Raw genomic sequence first — 18,117 nt, 5'->3', positions numbered from 1 at the left:
CAGGACTACAGGGAGAGGGCCACAGGGACAGAACCACAGGGACAGCAGGGCCACAGGGACCGGGTCACAGGATAGGACCACAGGGAGGGGGCCACAGGGACCAGGCCACAGAGACAGCAGGGCCACAGAGACAGGGCCACAGGGATAGCGGGGCCATAGGGACAGTGTCACAGGGACAGGGCCACAAGGACAGCAGGGCCACAGGGACTGGGCCACCGATGACAGGGCCACCAGCGATAGGGACACAGGGACAGCAGGGCCACCAGCGATAGGGACACAGGAACAGCACAGCCCACCCACCAACTGGCATTCTGGTGAGCAGACCCAGGAGGGACGGTGGTCAGAGGACTGGTTAGTGTCAAGTGAGTGGTGGTGGCTGCGGGGCCATATTTGGATGCTTCAAATGACTGTATGATCTGTGTTCATAATTTATGTGCATCAAACATTTCTTAACAAACGGAAAAACTTTACAAAGAAACAGTGGCCCTGGGAGAAGAAAGAGACATCAGGAGGGGACGGGCAGTATCCCCCAGCAGTGATTACGGGGTGTGGTCCAGCTCTCCCTCCCCTCAGCAGGCAGCTCCCAAAGGTCCCGGGCCGGGAAGCACCCCCCAGCTCTGGGCCATCGGCCTCAGATCATTCTCTCCAGATGGGAAAGCCTGGTGAGGCTGGGCCGGTTCCCAGGGTAACTGAAGGACACCGAGCATGCCCCATTGAGCTGCCTTGGCAGCTTAAGACAACGGTCTCTCGTGAGCATAAGTGAAATAATTCACAGAAGAACTTAGTCCCTGACACGCAGGCTGGGGCCACGTGGCCAGAGGTGGATGAGCTGGGCAGCCGAAGGCTCTGAGGATCACTGTGCGGGAGACCCGGGAACACCGAGCTCTGGTCCCGCTCTGGTCACTGGGCAGGAGGGAGAGGCAGCAGTGTGACAGCCCTGAGGCAAGGCCCCCCTTCCCGTGCCAGGACGTCGTCGCCTGCTTCAGCTCACCGCACTCCTGCACCTGCACTTTGCACACCATCGTGACACCGGGCGGGCCCGTGATCGGTGTTCACTGACCGAGCAGCGAGGCCCTTCTTGCTCTCCCGAAACTCCGAGGCACCAATGGCTGGAGGAAGGTCGGGCTCCGGAGCCTGCAGCCTTGAGGTGACCCGTGGTCCCTATGCCCCCATCTCGTCTACGTGCCTGATGACAGCACAGGGGGACCCCCCTCCTCCTTCTGCTTCAGGGATGGGCCAAGCAGCAGCTGCTGAGGAAGGCTGTCATTTCTTCTGTGCTGGCGTCTGAGCCCTGCACTTGGCACTTCCAGTAGAGAGCAGGGCTCTCAGTTCACAGAGGAGGAGGCTGGGGTGGCTGCAGCTACATCCAGGTCTGCTTCACCCCGAGCCCACCTGCTTCCCCCCACCCATCTTTGCCACTCACGGCATGGCCCTCGGCCAGCAGCTTCCGCCATCGGCATGCCTGGTGCCTGCTAGAAACGCAGACTATCAGGTCCCACCCCAGATCTCCCGAATCAGAATTCCCACACGCTTCCCTGGAGGAATCACGTGCACACTAACACTAGAGGAACACCACCCTGCACTCACTCTCGTCAGCACTGGGAGCTTATCTTAAAGGGAGACCTGGAACTTCACACCCATCAGGGTGGGTTGTTATTAAGAGAAAGATGAAGGCGATCCCGATCAAAACAACACCAGCACTCTTCCCGGAGCGGAACAGACAATCCTAAAACGTGTACGGAACCAGAAAAGACCCCGAATAGCCAAAGCGAACTTGAAAAAGAAAACGAAAGCAGGAGGCATCCCAATCCCGGACTTCAAGCTGTATTACAAAGCTGTAATCAGCAAGACAGTACGGTACTGGCACAAGCACAGACACTCAGATCAACGGAGCAGAATAGAGAACCCAGGAATGGACCCACCAACGTATGGCCAACTAATCTTTGACGAAGCAGGAAAGAGCACCCATGGAATAAAGACAGTCTCTTCAGCAAACGGTGCTGGGAAAACTGGACGGCGACAGGCAGAAGAATGAACCTGGACCACTTTCTTACACAAAAATAAACTCAAAATGGACGAAAGACCTCAATGTAAGACAGGAAGCCATCACAATCCTCGAGAAGAAAACAGGCAAAAACCTCTTTGGCCTTGCCTGAAGCAACTTCTTACTCAACACGCCTCCGGAGGCAAGGGAAACAAAAGCAGAAATGAACTACTGGGACCTCATCAAAATAAAAAGCTTCTGCACAGCGAAGGAAACGATCAGCAAAACTAAAAGGCAACCGACGGAATGGGAGAAGATATTTGCAAACGACACATCAGATAAAGGGTTAGTATCCAAAATCTACAAAGAACTGATCAAGCTCAACACCCAAAAAACAAATAATGCAGTGAAGAAATGGGCAAAGACATGAATAGACACTTTTCCAAGAAAGACATCCAGATGGCCAACCGACACATGAAAAAATGCTCAACTTCACTCATCATCAGGGAAATGCAAATCAAAACCACAATGAGATATCCCCTCACCCCTGTCAGAACGGCTCACATTAGCAACTCAGGCAACAACGGATGTTGGCGAGGATGCGGCGAAAGAGGAACTCTTTCGCATTGTTGGTGGGAATGCAAGCTGGTGCAGCCGCTCTTGAAAACAGTATGGAGGTTCCTCAAAAAACTAAAAATAGAACGACCCTACGACCCAGCAATTGCACTACTAGGCATTTATCCACGGGATACAGGTGTGCTGTTTCGAAGGGACACACGCACCCCATGTTTGTAGCAGCAGCTTCAACAATAGCCAAAGTATGGAAAGAGCCCAAGTGTCCATTGATGGATGAATGGATAAAGATGTGGTATATACGTACAAGGGACTATTAGTTGGTGATGAAAAAGAATGACATCTTGCCATTTGCGCCTACGTGGATGGAACTGGAGGGCATTATGCTAAGCAAAATAAGTCAGAGAAAGACTAATATCGTATGATTTCACTCATCTGTGGAATTTAAGAAACAAAACAGAGGCACATAAGGTAAGGAAAGCAAAAATAAGATAAAAACAGAGAGGGAGACAAACCCTAGGAGACTCTTAAATACAGAGAAATGAGGGCTACTGGAGGGGTTGTGGGCGGGGGGATGGGTAAAGGGTGAGACGCATTAAGGAGGACACTTGTTGGGGTGAGCATCGGGTGTTGCATGTAAGCGATGAATCACTAAATTCTACTCCTGAAACTATTACACTCTGTGTTAACTAACTTGGTTGTTTGTTTTTAATGTTTATTTCCGAGAGAGACAGAGAGAGACAGACAGACAGAGTGAGAATGGGGGAGGGCAGAGAGAGGGGGAGACACAGAATCCGAAGCAGGCTCCAGGCTCTGAGCTGTCAGCACAGAGCCTGACATACGGCTCGAACCCATGAACCGAGGGATCACGACCTGAAGTCGGACACTCAACCGACTGAGCCACCCAGGCACCCCACGAACTTGGATTTAAATAAAAAAATAAATATTCCCTTTTAATATAAATACGTAAATAAATAACAAAGATGAGTTAGTAAGTGTTGGCGAGGACGTGGAGAAACGGGGACCCTGTGCACGGTCAGCGGGGGTGTGAAAGGTGCAGCTGCCGTGGGAAACAGCACGGCGGTTCCTCAAAGACTCAGCAATGGCCTTACCACGTGACCCAGCAACTCCATCCGGGGAGCAGACGCCCAAAAGAACTAAAAGGACACGAACAGGTACGTGTGCACCTGTGCGCACGGCAGCATCCCTCACAACAGCCGAGAGGTGGAAGCCAGCGAGGTGTCCCTCGGTGGATGAATCCACGAAACCGTGTGGGCCGTCCACGCGAGGGGGTGTTATTGAAGCTTAAGACGGGAAGGAAGTAGTGGCAGCTGGTACAACACGGATGGACCCGGAGGACACCCTGCCAAGTGCAGGAAGCCGGTGACAACAGGACACTCCGAGGGTCCCACGCGTACGAGGTCCCCCGAAGAGTGGGATCCGTGGAGACGGAAGCCGGATGGGCGGTGCGGGGGCTCGGGCCGGGCCGGGGAGTTGGCTTCGTGGGGACAGAGCCCCGGCTGGGGAAGGTGGCAGAGTTCGGTGAACGGCAGGCGGTGGTGACGTGTGCTTCCAGAGCGAATGAACCTAACATCCCTGCGCTGACCAAAAAGTGGTGAAGGTGGTAAACTTTTGTTATGTATGTTTTAGCACAATTTTTAAACAATGCTTTAAAACAAAAGAGGAAACCTGAGGACCATCGTGGAAGATGCTTCCGGCTTGCAGGAGGGACCCCTACTCTTCACCCGTGCTAGTGAGCCTGGAGATGTCAAGCTTCGCTCCCTGTTCTGCACACACATCTTTGAAACGCTTGAATGGAACAAATCAGAAAATCAGAATAATGTGACTTCTGGTTTACCATCCTCTGTGCGACCCAATAGGCATTAACCCCACAACTTACATGACAAAACCTGAGAGTAGGAGAAAAGCATTTATTTCATTCATTTGCCCAAGAGGCCCTACGATGAGTTAATTTCATACATGTGGGTGGGTCCTGGGCTGAAGGTGCTGGTGTGGATGTGCATCCAGCCTGTGTACGGGCGTTGTTCATTCAAGGCTCTCCATTACATAAAGGGGCCTTTGCCCACGAGCACGCCGTCAGACGTTTGTGCCTACACGGCTGAACAGAGTATGGGTTACATAATCACGGTAACAAAAGCACAGGAGGACCCATTTGACACAGGGAGCACGGGGGAGGAAGGGATGTGGTTGAAGAGAATCCCTTATTTCTACTCACTGGCAATCAATAGATTCTAAAACTGAAAAAAAAAAGAATAAAAAAAAATCAGAAAAAGAAAGATGGGCACCTGGGTGGCTCGGTCAGTTGAGCATCCCACTAGATTTTGGCTCAGGTTGTGATCTCATGGCTCCTGGGATCGAGCCCTTCATTGGGCTCTGCACTGTCACTGCAGAGACTGCTTGGGATTCTCTCTCTCTGTCCCTCCCCTCCTCTCTCTCTCTCAAAATAAATAAACTTAACAAAAAGAAAGAAATCAAGAAAGAAAGAATATAAGCAGGTTGTTTAGAAATACGGAAGAAAACAGGGGCGCCTGGGTGGCTCAGTTGAGTATCTCACTTAAAAAAATTTTTCTTAATGTTTATTTTTGAGACAGAGCACAAACGGGGGAGGGGCAGAGAGAGAGGGAGACACAGAATCCGAAGCAGGCTCCAGGCTCTGAGCTGTCAGCACAGAGCCCGACACAGGGCTCGAACCCACAAACCATGAGATCATGATCTGAGCTGAAGTCGGACACTCAACCGACTGAGCCATCCAGGCGCCCTGAGCATCCAACTCTTGATTTCCGCTCAGGTCATGATCCCTGGGTGGTGAGATTGAGCCCTGCGTTGGGCTCCTTGCTGAGTGTGGGGCCTGCTTGGGATTCTCTCTCTTGCCCTCTGGCCCTCTCCCTGATTCACGCTCTCTCTAAAATAAATAAATAAAATTATATATTAAAAAAAGAAATATGGGGCGCCTGGGTGGCGCAGTCGGTTAAGCGTCCGACTTCAGCCAGGTCACGATCTCGCGGTCCGTGAGTTCGAGCCCCGCGTCGGGCTCTGGGCTGACGGCTCGGAGCCTGGAGCCTGTTTCCGATTCTGTGTCTCCCTCTCTCTCTGCCCCTCCCCCGTTCATGCTCTGTCTCTCTCTGTCCCAAAAATAAATAAAAAACGTTGAAAAAAAATTTTAAAAAAAGAAATATGGAGGGAAATAAAGATTTGAAAGTGGTTGCCTTTGATGAGCCAAACCTGGAGGTGGGTAAGTGGAGAAGTGGTCTGGTAACTGACTTTTAAAATCATGTATACACAGTACTATCTTAGTTCATCCAGGCTGCTAGGACGAAACCACCACAGGCTGGGGGGCTTACAAACACCCCCTGGTTTCTCACAGTCCTGGACGCTGGAGCTCCATGGCCAGGGCACAGACGGCCGTCTTCTTGCTGTGTCCCCGCGGGGCGCAAGGGGCAAGGGCTCCAATCCCATCACGAGGCTCCGCCCTCCTGACCTCATGGCCTCCCGACAGCATCACGCTGGGGGCTGGGTTCCACCGATGAATTTGGGGAAGGCGGTTCACTCTGTAGACTTAACAAATGTCGGTGCTGCCCTCTCCACCACTGCCTTGGCGAACGGAAGTCACCGAGACTCACAGGCACCCTCTCTTCAGAGAATATGCTATGACGGTTGCCAGGAACAAGCTACCACCAATCTTTCAAAACAAGTTTCAGCCGTTTTGCATGAAATGGCAACATGATTGCAAGAAAAACTAAAAAAACCAGCCATCTGAAATACAAATGCAAACAGCAGTAAGATTCGGTTTTTCACCTTAAGACCCATGGGCTGCGTGGAGAGGGTGTGCACGCTCCCACGCTTTGGGGACCAGCCTTCAACAACCGATTCAACTTCCTCCCGGGAACTTGCCAACAGCTACCTATACCTGACACGCTCTACTTGGCCGGGTGATTACAATTCCTGAAATTCCTCCTACACGAATAGTAACACTCACACAAAAAACAGCTTATACTATGTAAAAAAAAAAAAAAATTGGTAATAACCTAATTGTGCACCAACATGGGGCAGGCTGGGAAGATTAAGGCACATATGGACAGCTGAGCCGGGAAGCACTTTTGTTCGGAATTGGAATGATCTCCATGAAGCATCTAAGTGGAAAAAGGTCCCTGCGTATCATCACACAGAAACTGTTCCCAGACAGACACTCAAGCACTGGGTCACACTAACCCTTCTGAAAAGAGAGCCGGGTGGCTGGCCGGGGGTGGGACAGTTCACAGCACGTACTCAAACTCGACTGAAGAATGGGCCATTTTAAAGGTAAAAATGAACATTTATTGGGGGCGCCTGGGTGGCTCAGTCCGTTAAGCTTCTCACTTCAGCTCAGGTCATGATCGCACGATCCGTGAGTCCGAGCCCCGCGTCGGGCTCTGTGCTGACAGCTCGGAGTCTGGAGCCTGCTTCAGATTCTGTGCCTCCCTCTCTCTCTGCCCCAACCCACTCGCACTCTGTCTCTCTCTCAAAGATAAATAAAACATTAAAAAAATTTTTTTAACTAAACATTTAGAAAGGGAAGAGGGAAACTGGGAGTTAGTGTTTAACGGCTGGACTTTCAGTTTAGGATAAAGTTCTGCTGTTGTATGGTGGTGATGGCTGTAAAGCGGGAATGTATTTAATGCCACAGGACCGCACAACTGGGAATGGTTACAACGGTAAGTGTTACGTTATGAATATTTTACAATAGAAAAGTCCCTGTGCAGAGATCTGACAATCCGCCTTCACGGTGAAAAAAGGACCCCTGCTTATCTGGAGCTCAGAAAAAGGAGAGGTTTGAAGGAGCCTAGCTCTGAAGCAATTCATCCCTTAGCGCCCCCCAGCCCAGGGGCTCTGGCGAGTACCGGAGGTGGGGGGTGCGTCCCATGGGGACGCCAGAACTCGGGGACCTCGGGGGACGAGGCGTGGGGAGGACCTGTCCCGTGGCGCTGGGGACCCTGGGCGGGGAGGATCTGTCCTGGGAGCAGGGCGTGGGGAGGACCTGTCCCGGGGCGCGGGGGACCCCGGGGCTTGCCCTTCAGCCCCGGCGGCACCCCTGACGCCGTCACCTCGTCTTTCGTCTGGAGCTACTGAGGCGCCTGAGCCCCCGGACCCCCTGAGCCCAGCCTGGGCGGACAGTCCCTCAGGGTGCGGTCCCCTACCGCGTCCGCCCGCGGGAACTTTCCGGGTTCAGCTGGAGTCCAAGCCCGCTCTAGAGAAGTCCGACGCCACGCGCCTGCGCAGACCCCTGCGCCTGCGCAGTCCCAGCGCCTACGTAGACTCGGCGTCTGAGTCCACCGCGTCTGGGTTGATCCTTGCGCCTGCGCAAAGGAGGTGCGTGTCCGCCAGCCCACGGGGGCGGACCCAGAGTCAGCAGGCCATCGTCCGATCCCGCTCATTGGCTGAGAAGTGGAGCGGTGGCCGGGCCCACCGCTGATTGGACGGAGCGAGGACAGCTTCCCCGCCGGCGAATCGCGGGGCAGGTGAGGTGCCGGCCTGGCCGGCTGCAGGCTCAGCTCGCAGTGTTTCTGGGCCATGGCCTCCGAGGAGAAGCCGCTGGTGGTCGTGACCTGCACCGCGCCGGTCAACATCGCGGTCATCAAGTACTGTGAGTGCCTGGCCGGGGCGCGGGACACGGTCTACGGGGCCCGGACGGGGGACAGGGTCTACGCGGGAGGTCCACCCCTGGATGGAGGGACGGGGGACAGGATCCACGGGAGACGTCCACCTCTGGGATGGGGGATAGGGCCCACGAGGGACGTCCACCCCCGCGTGAAGAAGGGACGAGGGACAGGGCCCACGTGGGGGGTTCACACCCCCGGGGGGGGCGAGATGGGGGACAGGGTGCACAAGGGAGGCCCACCTCCGGGACGGGGGACAGGGTCCACGGGGGGGGTGGGTGGTTCATCCCCGGGGGACAGGATGGGGACAGGGTCCACAGGGGACATCCGTCCCCCGGGGCTGGACGGGGGGGGGGGGGCAGGATCCACGGGGGATGTCCACCCCCGAGATGGACAGGGGGACAGGGTCCACGAGGGATGTCCACTCCCCAGGGGGGCCGGACGGGTGACAGGTCCACGCGGGAGGTCCACCTCCAGGTGAAGGAACAGGGGACAGGGTCCACGAGGGACGTCCACCCCCCGGAGCAGGACGGGAGACAGGGTCCAAGGCAGTGGGGGCGTCCACTCCCCCGGGGGGCAGGATGGGGGACAGGGTCTGCTGGGGACATCCCCCCCCAGGTGGAGGGACGAGGAACAGGGTCCACAGGGGGTTTTACCACGGCGGGGGCGGGGGACAGTGTCCACCGGGACACCCACCCCTGGGGCTTGGCTCCCACAGTCCTGGAACCCGGCCACCTGGAGCCTGCTCTCCAAGTCCGTCATGTTCGACTGCTCAGTCCACGGCTTCCTTTCATGTGGAGCCTTGGGAGTGGCTCTCGTCACTCGCCGTGATTTGGAGATTCACCGGGGCGCTGGCTTGGGTCGTTACTTGCTCCCTTAGCGCGGAGTCCTGTCCCCCGGCGGGGACACCCACGCTCTGCTTAGCCAGACACCCTTTGAAAGGTCGCTGTCCCAGCGTATTGTGGAGAAAGCTGCTCTAAAGTTCGCGTGCAGGTAGCCGTGTGAACACAGGTTTTCATTCTTTGGGGATGAATGTCCAGGAGTGTCACTGCTGGGCCGGAGAGTAGTCGTATTTCAGTTGTGTAAGGAAACTGTTGAACTTGCCGTGTGGCTGCCACTTTCTGTTCCCACCCGCGACGCGTGGGCGACGCAGCTTTCTGGCCGCTGGCGTCGTCACTGGCTTTTACTTCGGCCATTCTGATCGGTGGGTGACCTCTGACTGTGGGTTTACTCCATGATTTTCTACCGGCCAGTGACACCGGACACCGTTTCCCGTGCTGTTTGTAACCTGTGCGCCCTCTTTGGTGAAACACCTGCCCGCGTCTTATGTCCGTGTCCTAATTGGATTGTGTACTTTTTTACCGTCGAGTTTTGGGAGTTTGCTGTGTCCTCTGCGTCCTAATCCTTCCTCGGATGTTTGCAGATGTTTTCCGCCATCTGTGGCTTATCTTTCGATCGTCCTAACGGGGTCTTTCGAAGAGCCGTAGCGTTCAAAATCTGGGTGAAGCTCACGCGTCTGGGGTCAAGTCTGAGACTCACCTACTTGGCCCTCCAACCTGAAGATCTTCTGAAAGTTTTATAGTTTTCCATTTGAAGTTCAAGTCTCCGTTTTGAGTTGCTTTCTTGTATAAGGTGTGAAGCTTGGGTCCGCGCTTTGGGCTGTGGATGTGCAGTCGTTCCGACGGCATTTGCTGGAAAGGCCGCTTCTCTCTCGGCAACGGCTCTCGCGCCTTCGTCAAGTCCGTTGGGTGAATTGAAGTGGGCGCTTTCTGGGCGCTCCGGGAGCCCCTGCCAGGGCTTGTCGTTAGCACCTCCGGTAACCGTCCGCTGTCCCGAGGCCCCTCACAAGTGCAGCGCGACGTGGGTGCTTAACAGAGAGCCCTGCCACCGTCCAGTCCACTCGTGGGAAGCTCCCTTTGCCGAGCCGGGGCGGGGGGAGGGGGCCGGTCTGAGTGTCTCCGGGGAGCAACAGCGGAGACTGGAACCAGGGCTCCCCTTGTTTGGGAGGCGAGAGCCTTACCCAGAGTGCTCGGGGCCTGGAAGGCCACTCCGAGGTAGTTTGCTCAATGGATGAAGGAAGAGAAAACAAGCAATGAAGCAGGGGATGGACCGGCCTCCAGCTCTGCTCTGGGACTGGGAGCCTGGTGAAGTGGGGAGAAATCCGGGAGGACTTCCTGACGGCGACGGCACAGGAGGAAGAGGACTTAACACTGTGCAGTGAGCCAGCAGGCTCTGGGCGGAGGGGAGAGAGCGGGCTGGCAGCGAGGGTAACTGGGGAGCACTGGTGGGGAGGAGCGAGGGCAGCGTGATGGTTTGCAGGGCTGGGCAATGGACCGGCCCGGCCTTGGGTTGTCTGTTCTAGGGGGGAAGCGCGATGAGGACCTGGTCCTGCCCATCAACTCCTCTCTGAGCGTCACCTTGCACCAAGACCAGGTTAGTACGGATGGGCACTGAACGCAACGTAAACATTTACCACGCTTTGGTTGAACTTTTGTTTAACAACTGTAGCAATAAATTCCCGGCCGCTGAACAGTTCCCCGGCCCCCTGTTAGGACTGCTCTTTGCGCACAGGCCCCTGCTCCCAGCTCTCCTCCGGAGTCCAGGCCTGGTGCCAAGCCTGCCACCTGGCTTGGGGCCTCCTCACTGCCCGCCCGGCCTGCCTTGGCCTCAACGGCCCAGTTCTCCAGCAAGGCCGTTCCTGCTCCTGAGCGGGAGACCCCGAAGGGCCATCCCCAGTGGAAAGGCGCACTGAGCCCTCACCCGTCCCTGCGGTGGTCCCTGTGTTTTCTCTCCCAGTTAAAAACCACCACCACGGCCGCCATCAGCAAGGATTTCACCGAGGACCGGATTTGGCTGAATGGCCGGGAGGAAGATGTGGGGCAGCCACGCCTCCAGGCCTGCCTCAGGGAGAGTGAGTGGGATCCCGCGGGGGACGTGTGCGACACTGGGCCGAGCCCTTCCTTCTCCTCTGCCCCTTCTTCTGTCTGTAGGGTCTGAGTGCACAGAGGGTGCTGCTGGCTTCGCAGGCCCCCTGGGGGAGGGGGCTGCCTGTGAGCACGGCCGGGGCCGGGGCGGGGGCCGGGACCTTCCCTCCCCGAGAAGGGCGTCTGCAGGAGAAGCTGGGGGCAGAGGCCGGCTTTCGGCTGTGCCGCTCCCTCTTCCTGCCTCACGGCGGGTGAGATGCCGGGAGCAGGTCGGGGCCACCTGCCCAGTGGCCGTGTCCCCTCCGCCTTCAGTCCGCCGCCTGGCCCGGAAGCGGAGGAGCACCGGCGACGAGGACCCGCCGCCCCTCAGCCTCAGCTACAAGGTTCACATCGCATCGGTGAACAACTTCCCCACGGCCGCGGGCCTGGCCTCCTCCGCGGCTGGTTATGCCTGCCTAGGTGGGTGCCCGCGGGGAGACCGAGGGCCTGTAGGGTGCTGTGCTGTGCATGCTGTGAACGCTGTCACGTTCTCGCAGCTTACGGGGAGTCCCTGCCACACGTCCGAACGATACAGCCTCCTAGGGCTCTGTGTACAGGCCCTTCCGGGTCGTACCTGACAGAAACCCATCCCAAACGGGCTCAAGCCTAAGAGAAGGCCAGTATCTCCGCTTACCCGACAGAATCCCAAGAGAGGTAGCTGGCCCCAGGTGCTCCGACAGGCCCACTGGGAACCCGTCTGCCTCCTTCCGTCCAAACCCCTGCCCTGCTTCCCCCGTGCCGGCTCACTCTCCGGGACGCCCTCCCCACACGCGCCAAGCCGGGCACCGCAGCGGCAGGCGGTGGGCTCACGATTTCTGACCTAGAAGGAACGCCGGGGGTGACGCTTACTTGCCCAGCCAGCTCGTGTGCTCTGCTTGAGCCGCCCTCGGTGCCTAGCGGGGCCGGGAGGGCACCCGGGGCCGGGGGCAGAGAGCTTGCCCCCAGCCCTGTGTCCTGCCGTCGGCCCCCCGCCCCGGCCAGACCCAGCCCCACTCCGGCCCTGCCAGCTGTCTCGCTGACGCCCCTCTCCGGGTCCCTCTGCCTCGGTCTCTGCTCCCCGTGGTTTTCAAAGGCTCCCCCCCACCCCCGGCCTGCCCATCTGAGCACCCTGTGTCCCGTACCCTGTGCCTGCAGCCTACGCCCTGGCCCGGGTCTACGGGGTTGACAGCGACCTCTCGGAAGTGGCCCGCCGGGGCTCGGGCAGCGCCTGTCGGAGCCTGTACGGCGGCTTCGTGGAGTGGCAGATGGGGGAGCGGGCCGACGGGAAGGACAGCGTCGCCCGGCAGGTGGCCCCCGAGTCACACTGGCCCGAACTCCGAGTCCTCATACTTGTGGTGAGTGAGGCTGGGAGGGGCGGCTGCCTCGGGAGGTGGAAGCGTCCCGTGGCTCCCGTGGGTCCCGTGGCTCCCTGCAGCTGCCGGGCTGCCGCTCCCGGGACCGCGCCGTCTCCGCCCGGGCGGGCGACCTCTGTGGTCGGGGGCACCGCTGTCCCGCTTCCCACACGAGCCGGGGGGGGGGGGGGGGACGGGACGGGACGGGACGGGACGGGTGTTCCGGGCGGGCTGGGGGCCGCAGGCCGGGGTCCAGGCCGTCTGTCTCGGTGCAGGTGAGCGCGGACCGCAAGCTGATGGGCAGCACGGCGGGCATGCGGACCAGCGTGGAGACCAGCCCCCTGCTGAGGGTGAGGCTGGGGTGGGTGGGGGCGGGCGGCCGCCCGGGGCGCGTCCTGCGTCCCTCGGGGCCGGGCCGCTGTGCTCCGCTCAGCGAAATCTCCCACGCCTCGCAGTTCCGGGCCGAGGCGGTGGTGCCGGGGCGCATGGCGGAGATGACCCACTGTGTCCGGGAGCGGGACTTCCAGGGTTTCGGCCGGCTGACCATGAAGGACAGCAACCAGTTCCACGCCACCTGCCTGGACACCTTCCCGCCCATCTCCTACCTCAGCGACATCTCCAGACGCATCGTGCGCCTCGTGCACTGCTTCAACGCCCACCACGGGCAGACCAAGGCTAGCGGGGGCCGGGGGGCAGCTGGGGGCGGAAGTCCTGCGGCGGGTTCCCGAGGCCGTGGCCCAGCACGGGCCTGCCCGCCACCAGGCTTCCCGGCGCCCGCTTGACGCCGCTGCCCGCGGGCGCTTGCTTTCGTGACCGCCGCGCCGGGTGCGTGGCTGCCGAGGGGCCGCGGCCTGCGCCGCCCCCCGGCTGGTCCTGAGTTGGCGGGCGGCCACGGGTGTCCGTGGCTGGTGACAGGTGTGAGCCGGGCCGGCCTCTCCGCGGACACTCACGCCGACCACGCGGGTTCCAGGTGGCGTACACGTTTGACGCGGGCCCCAACGCCGTGGTCTTTACCCTGGACGACACCGTGCCTGAGTTCGTGGCTGCCGTGAGGCACTGCTTTCCCCCCGAGTCCAACGGAGACAAGTGAGTTGGGGGCCCCCGCGTTTGGGAGGCCGTGGGGGGAGGAGCAGGGTCTCCTGCTGAGGTTGGGGACAGTGGCATCTGAGGCCGTGGTGCCGAACGGGGGTCCCGTGGCAAGCGTCGATCTCTACAGGGACCGAGGGCACCTCCCTGTGACCGCAGGCGCTTCTCACACAGCTCACAGCCCTGGGGCCGCGGGCACGGGTGGACAGCATGATGGCTCCCGTGGGGCAGGGCCCCAGCCTCGAGGTGGCCACGGGGGCCTTTGCGTTTCTCCCAGCGGTCCCTGTTCCCCATGCAGGGAGATCGCCCTGCTAGGGCTGCGGGGAATACGCGGGGTTGTTTCTCTGTCACTGTAATTGGGGCAACACTGATGACTTCTAGTGGGGTGGGCCTGGAAGACTGACTTCCTTGCCAGATGGACAGAACGCACGACCAAGGACGATCCCCAAGGCAGCTGGTGCCCTCGTGGGAGGCTCTGAACTCACTGCCCTCGTCACCCCGTGGGTGGTTTGCAGGCTTTTGCTGTTCTGGGAACACGGCCACGGGCTCACACTTGCACCGGGGTGTTTTCCTCTTAACCTTCGTCCCCCCTTCCTGGCCACCGCGGCCAGGTTCTCGCGCACGCGCGCCCGGCTGCGTGTCTGCGTGTGTGAGGTCAAATACACGTCACGCGTTACCGCGTCAGCAGCCTCGAAGGGCACGGCCGGTGGCTTTATGCACTTCATTGGGTTCCCGAGCCCGTGCACGTCCCCAGAGGAGACCTGTCCCCTCCCCTCCGGCAGTGCCACCCCCGCCCCCGGCAGCCACTGCTGCTCTTCCTGTGTTGAGTCTGCCGACTGCACACCTCCCGTCGGGAGCTCAGGACGTGGGGCCCGTCTCTCCCCAGGTTTCTGAAGGGGCTGCCCGTGAGGCCTGCCTCACTCTCAGACGAGCTGAGGGCCGCGCTGGATGTGGATCCCACCCCCGGCGGCGTCAAGTACATCATCGCCACGCAGGTGAGGCCCAGCGGCCCGGCCCACTGAGGGCTCACGGCCAGCCTGCCGGCAGGTGAAGGGGCTCCCCGGCCCCGGTCTGTCCCCGGCAGGAAGCCGGCTTGCTGGTGGTAACAGTGACACCACCTTTCTGTTTTCAGAGCGTTTGGTACAGCGTGGTTTGTCCCGTCCACTCGCTTACTCTCAAAGTGGATGTTTGAGGACCCACCCCCCCACCCCCGCCGCCAAGCGAGGGGAGCACTTGGGAACACGCTGGGACCACCGGCGTCCCCAGCGCTGAGTGGGGACACTTAGGGAGACTCACAAGTGCTGGGGACCCTTGGGGCTCGCCACGTGGGCACAGCTCAGAGTGCCCGAGCCGGCGTTCTGCTCGGATCTGCCCGAGTCTGAGTCCCGCGACCTGAGCACCGAGGCCACGGTCTCCACCTTCCACCTTGCACGTGCTATCCACCCTAGGTCTGGGTGACGGAGGCCCAGTGACCGGGTGCCCGCAGTGGCCCACGCGGGTTGTTAGCCTCTGTTAGTTTCTGACCTGCACTTCCCTGCTTCTCCCGTTGGCACGACCTGACAGGTGGGCCCCGGGCCTCAAACGCTGGACGACCCTCACGCCCACCTCCTGGGCCCCGACGGCCTGCCGAAGCCAGCTGCTTGACCACCTTCCCCAAGACGAGCCCCAGCCACCGCTGGGACAAGGGCCGCTTCGCCGGGACAGGGGTGCTGGGTGTGGCGGCCGCGAGTCTGTGCTCACTGGGGGCTTGAGGGGTAGCCGCCGGGCTCCAGGCCAGGCCACTTGCTGTGGCCACATTGGGACACTTGGAGTGACCACTGGCGCCACACGGGCAGTCGGGGGCACGCCCCCCAGCGGGTGGCAGGCTGGATGGCACGGGGCTCCCTGGCCTCGCCCTCTGGGGCCGCTGCCACCGCCCCAGACGGCAGCCGTGCCGGATATGACGGGGAGGTGGCGTCCCTCCTCAGAGCCGGAGGACAGGACGCCTCTGCAGACCTCAGGGACCCTCTGGAAGACTTGAAGCCTGAGAGCCGCCTACGGCTCCTCTGCCAGACGCAGGCCACGAGGTGTGAATGGAACGTTTCTGTGTGAAATGACCACTGGGGGCGCCTGGCGAGCTCAGTGGTGGAGCGTGGGAGTCTTGATCACAGGGTCGTGGGTTCAAGCCCATGTTGGCAGCTGGAGAGTTTACTTTAAAAATAAATTAAAAAAAAAAAAAAAAAAAGACCACCGGTGTGTCTCCTGCGGGAGGTGGGAGGGTGGCACCGAGGTGGGAGCGCGATGCCCGGAGCCCTGTGGGCTGCTGGGAAGAAAGACAGTGCTCCTGACTGGGGCCTTCTCGACTGCTCTGGGGTCCCTGCTCTGAGAGGCTGGAGGGTGTGGGCAGGATGGGCAGAGCTTGGAGCCAGCTTGCACCTGAAGAAGCTGCCCTCTGTCACCTGCTGGCCATGCACGTGGCCACGACTGTGGCCCACTTTCGGTGGCTGACACAATCCTTAAAGCCCTGACAGGCGTGGGGGTGTGGTTCGGGTCTTGCTTTAAGTTCCCGTCCACAAAAGAAGGCGGGAAGTGGGTTTTTTGGCCGCAGTGCTGGTTAGGGACATGATTCCCCTCAGCCCAGGAGTCTCTGGATCATGAAACCATAGGAATGCCACCCTTCCCCACTTCCAAAATGTCCGTGTAGTGCAGGCAGGCTTCTGGGAGGGGGTGGGCACCTGGGAGAACGCCTGCCCCTCTCCCATCAGGGACCGGGACCGGGGCCGGGGCCGGGGCCGCCACTGCCGAAGTCACCCTCAAGGGGCAGTGTGGAGGGGATGACAAAGGGGCAGGCTCTTGCAATCCGGATTTTCTCGGAAGCTTGGCTTCTGTCCTCCAGTCAGTGCTGTGAGCACAGGGGTGCCTGGGCCGGATGAGGAAGTGGGGGCTGGGCCTGCCACCGTCCCTAGAGCAGGTACTGGCGTCCCAGAAGGCCTTGCTCCCTCGTGGGGCATCCATTGTGTGGGCGTGGTGAAGGTTCTGGGCCTTTAAACCCTTCTAGGAACGCAGCCTGCCCACACCTCTCGGAGAGGCCCCTGTTGCCACCTGCCTGACCCCTGGTCTGGAAGCTCCAAGGAGAGGCGGAGCATTCTGGGGTGCCTCTGTCTTCGTCCGCAGGTACACCCACCTCACAGCCTGCTCCCCCTGGCCCAGCCTGCCAGGCATCGCCCTGGTCATAAGCAGCCCACGTGATGCTCGGTCGTGGAGCTGGCCGGTTGAAGTGGTGGCCTCCCCCGCCCGCGCGCGCCCGGAAGGAGCTGGAAGGAGGAAGTGAGCCGGGAGGCCTGGGCCCGAGGGCGGGCTGGCTGGGCCTGCAGGGGACACCCCCCAGGGGGAAGGCCCGGGACAGGCAGGGACCGCCTTTGCTCCGGTCCGGGCTGTCGCTGTCGGGCGAGCGGTGGGAGGCCGGCGGGCCGGAGCGAAGCTCCCACCTGCCTGGAGGGGCGGGGCCTGAGGCCGGGGGCGGGGAAGAGTCCGGCCCCAACCCGGCTCCCTTCTGCCCTGAGGGGCGGGGCCTGGAGCCGCCGGGGGTGGGGTCTGCCGCCGGGGGCGGGGCGGGGGCGGGGCCGGCCCTCGGGAGGGGCGGGCGGCGGGAGCGCGGGCCGCAGTGTTGCCGCGGAGTCCGCCGAGCTGTCGTCGCCTCCGCCGCTATGGGGCAGATCGAGTGGGCCATGTGGGCCAACGAGCAGGCGCTGGCGTCCGGCCTGAGTGAGTGTGCGCCGGGACCTCGGGCTGCGGGCCGGCCCCGCGGGTGCTCCGAGAGTGGGGACTGAAGCAGGGAAGGGGGTGGGGTACGTGCAGCGGCGGGGCGGGGCGGGGCGGGCCAGGGGTGGGGGTAGGGTGCGGGCAGTCAGAGACTTCTGCCTGCGGAGGGGGTTCGGAGACCCCCGCCCCCTGCCCACCCCATCCCCCGAGCCGTACCCTCTTCAGTCCCCCATCCGCGTCTGCACCTCTACACTGAAAGAGGAAGTTGCAGCCAGGGGAAGAGGCCTTTCGTCCTTGGTAGTTTCCGGGGAGTCACTGTCCCCCAAGGGTTGGGAAAACCCGGCATGTGGACGTCGGTGTCCGCCAAACCCCCCTCCCCCCGCCGCTGCCCTGGATGGGGGCTTTGGCCCAGCGATGGCGAGGGCCTCTCCCTCTTCGCGTCCTGGGTGGCAGCCGCTCTCCATCTGGGGCCCAGCCCCCAGGTGCACAGAAGGGCATCTGGGATTTCATAAGGTGGCTGGAAACCCCCAGAGTGACCCCCTTTCAGCTCAACTCCCAGAGAGACCGGGGAAGGGGTCAGGGCCCCAGTCACCCTGCCCGGCCCTGTACTCAAGAGCTCTGGTTAAGGAGCGGTGGGGTCTGCACCCCAGCCCTGTACCGAAAGCAGGAACTTCTCAGGACTGGGTGGGGTACAGCTGAGTCCCAGACGGAGTCTGAGGCAAGAGTGGGCCCAGATGCTCTGGCCCTGCCTGGCCCCTCCCACCTGGCACCTGCCACTCCCAGGA

The 18,117-nt window shown here is 60.5% G+C and overlaps 2 protein-coding genes across 3 annotated transcripts in view; both read left to right on the top strand.

The window, feature by feature from the left end:
- The first annotated feature begins 7,956 nt into the window (after positions 1-7,956).
- Positions 7,957-15,836, top strand: MVD (mevalonate diphosphate decarboxylase). Its single transcript, XM_049622749.1, has 10 exons — positions 7,957-8,198; positions 10,574-10,644; positions 11,008-11,122; positions 11,448-11,594; positions 12,309-12,508; positions 12,781-12,855; positions 12,961-13,179; positions 13,476-13,591; positions 14,478-14,586; positions 15,155-15,836. The coding sequence occupies exons 1-10, from the start codon at positions 8,126-8,128 to the stop codon at positions 15,233-15,235; spliced, it is 1,206 nt and encodes a 401-aa protein (XP_049478706.1). The 5' UTR covers positions 7,957-8,125; the 3' UTR covers positions 15,236-15,836.
- Positions 15,837-16,803: 967 nt separating this feature from the next.
- The window catches only part of LOC125916509 (cytochrome b-245 light chain), a 9,390-nt gene continuing 8,076 nt past the window's right edge, over positions 16,804-18,117 (top strand). Inside the window, exon 1 of one of the 2 annotated variants that reach the window (XM_049622754.1) lies at positions 16,804-16,897. In XM_049622754.1, coding sequence (XP_049478711.1) covers positions 16,819-16,897 — 79 coding nt within the window. In that variant the 5' untranslated portion in view covers positions 16,804-16,818. Of the gene's footprint in view, positions 16,898-17,212; positions 17,336-18,117 lie in introns of those variants that run through there. The other variant, XM_049622755.1, reaches the window with a different exon arrangement.

Source organism: Panthera uncia (assembly GCF_023721935.1).
Source record: "Panthera uncia isolate 11264 chromosome E2 unlocalized genomic scaffold, Puncia_PCG_1.0 HiC_scaffold_20, whole genome shotgun sequence".
NCBI classification, from domain to species: Eukaryota; Metazoa; Chordata; class Mammalia; order Carnivora; family Felidae; genus Panthera; species Panthera uncia.
Note: the sequence above shows the minus strand (reverse complement) of the source record. Positions and strands in the feature narration are given on the sequence as shown.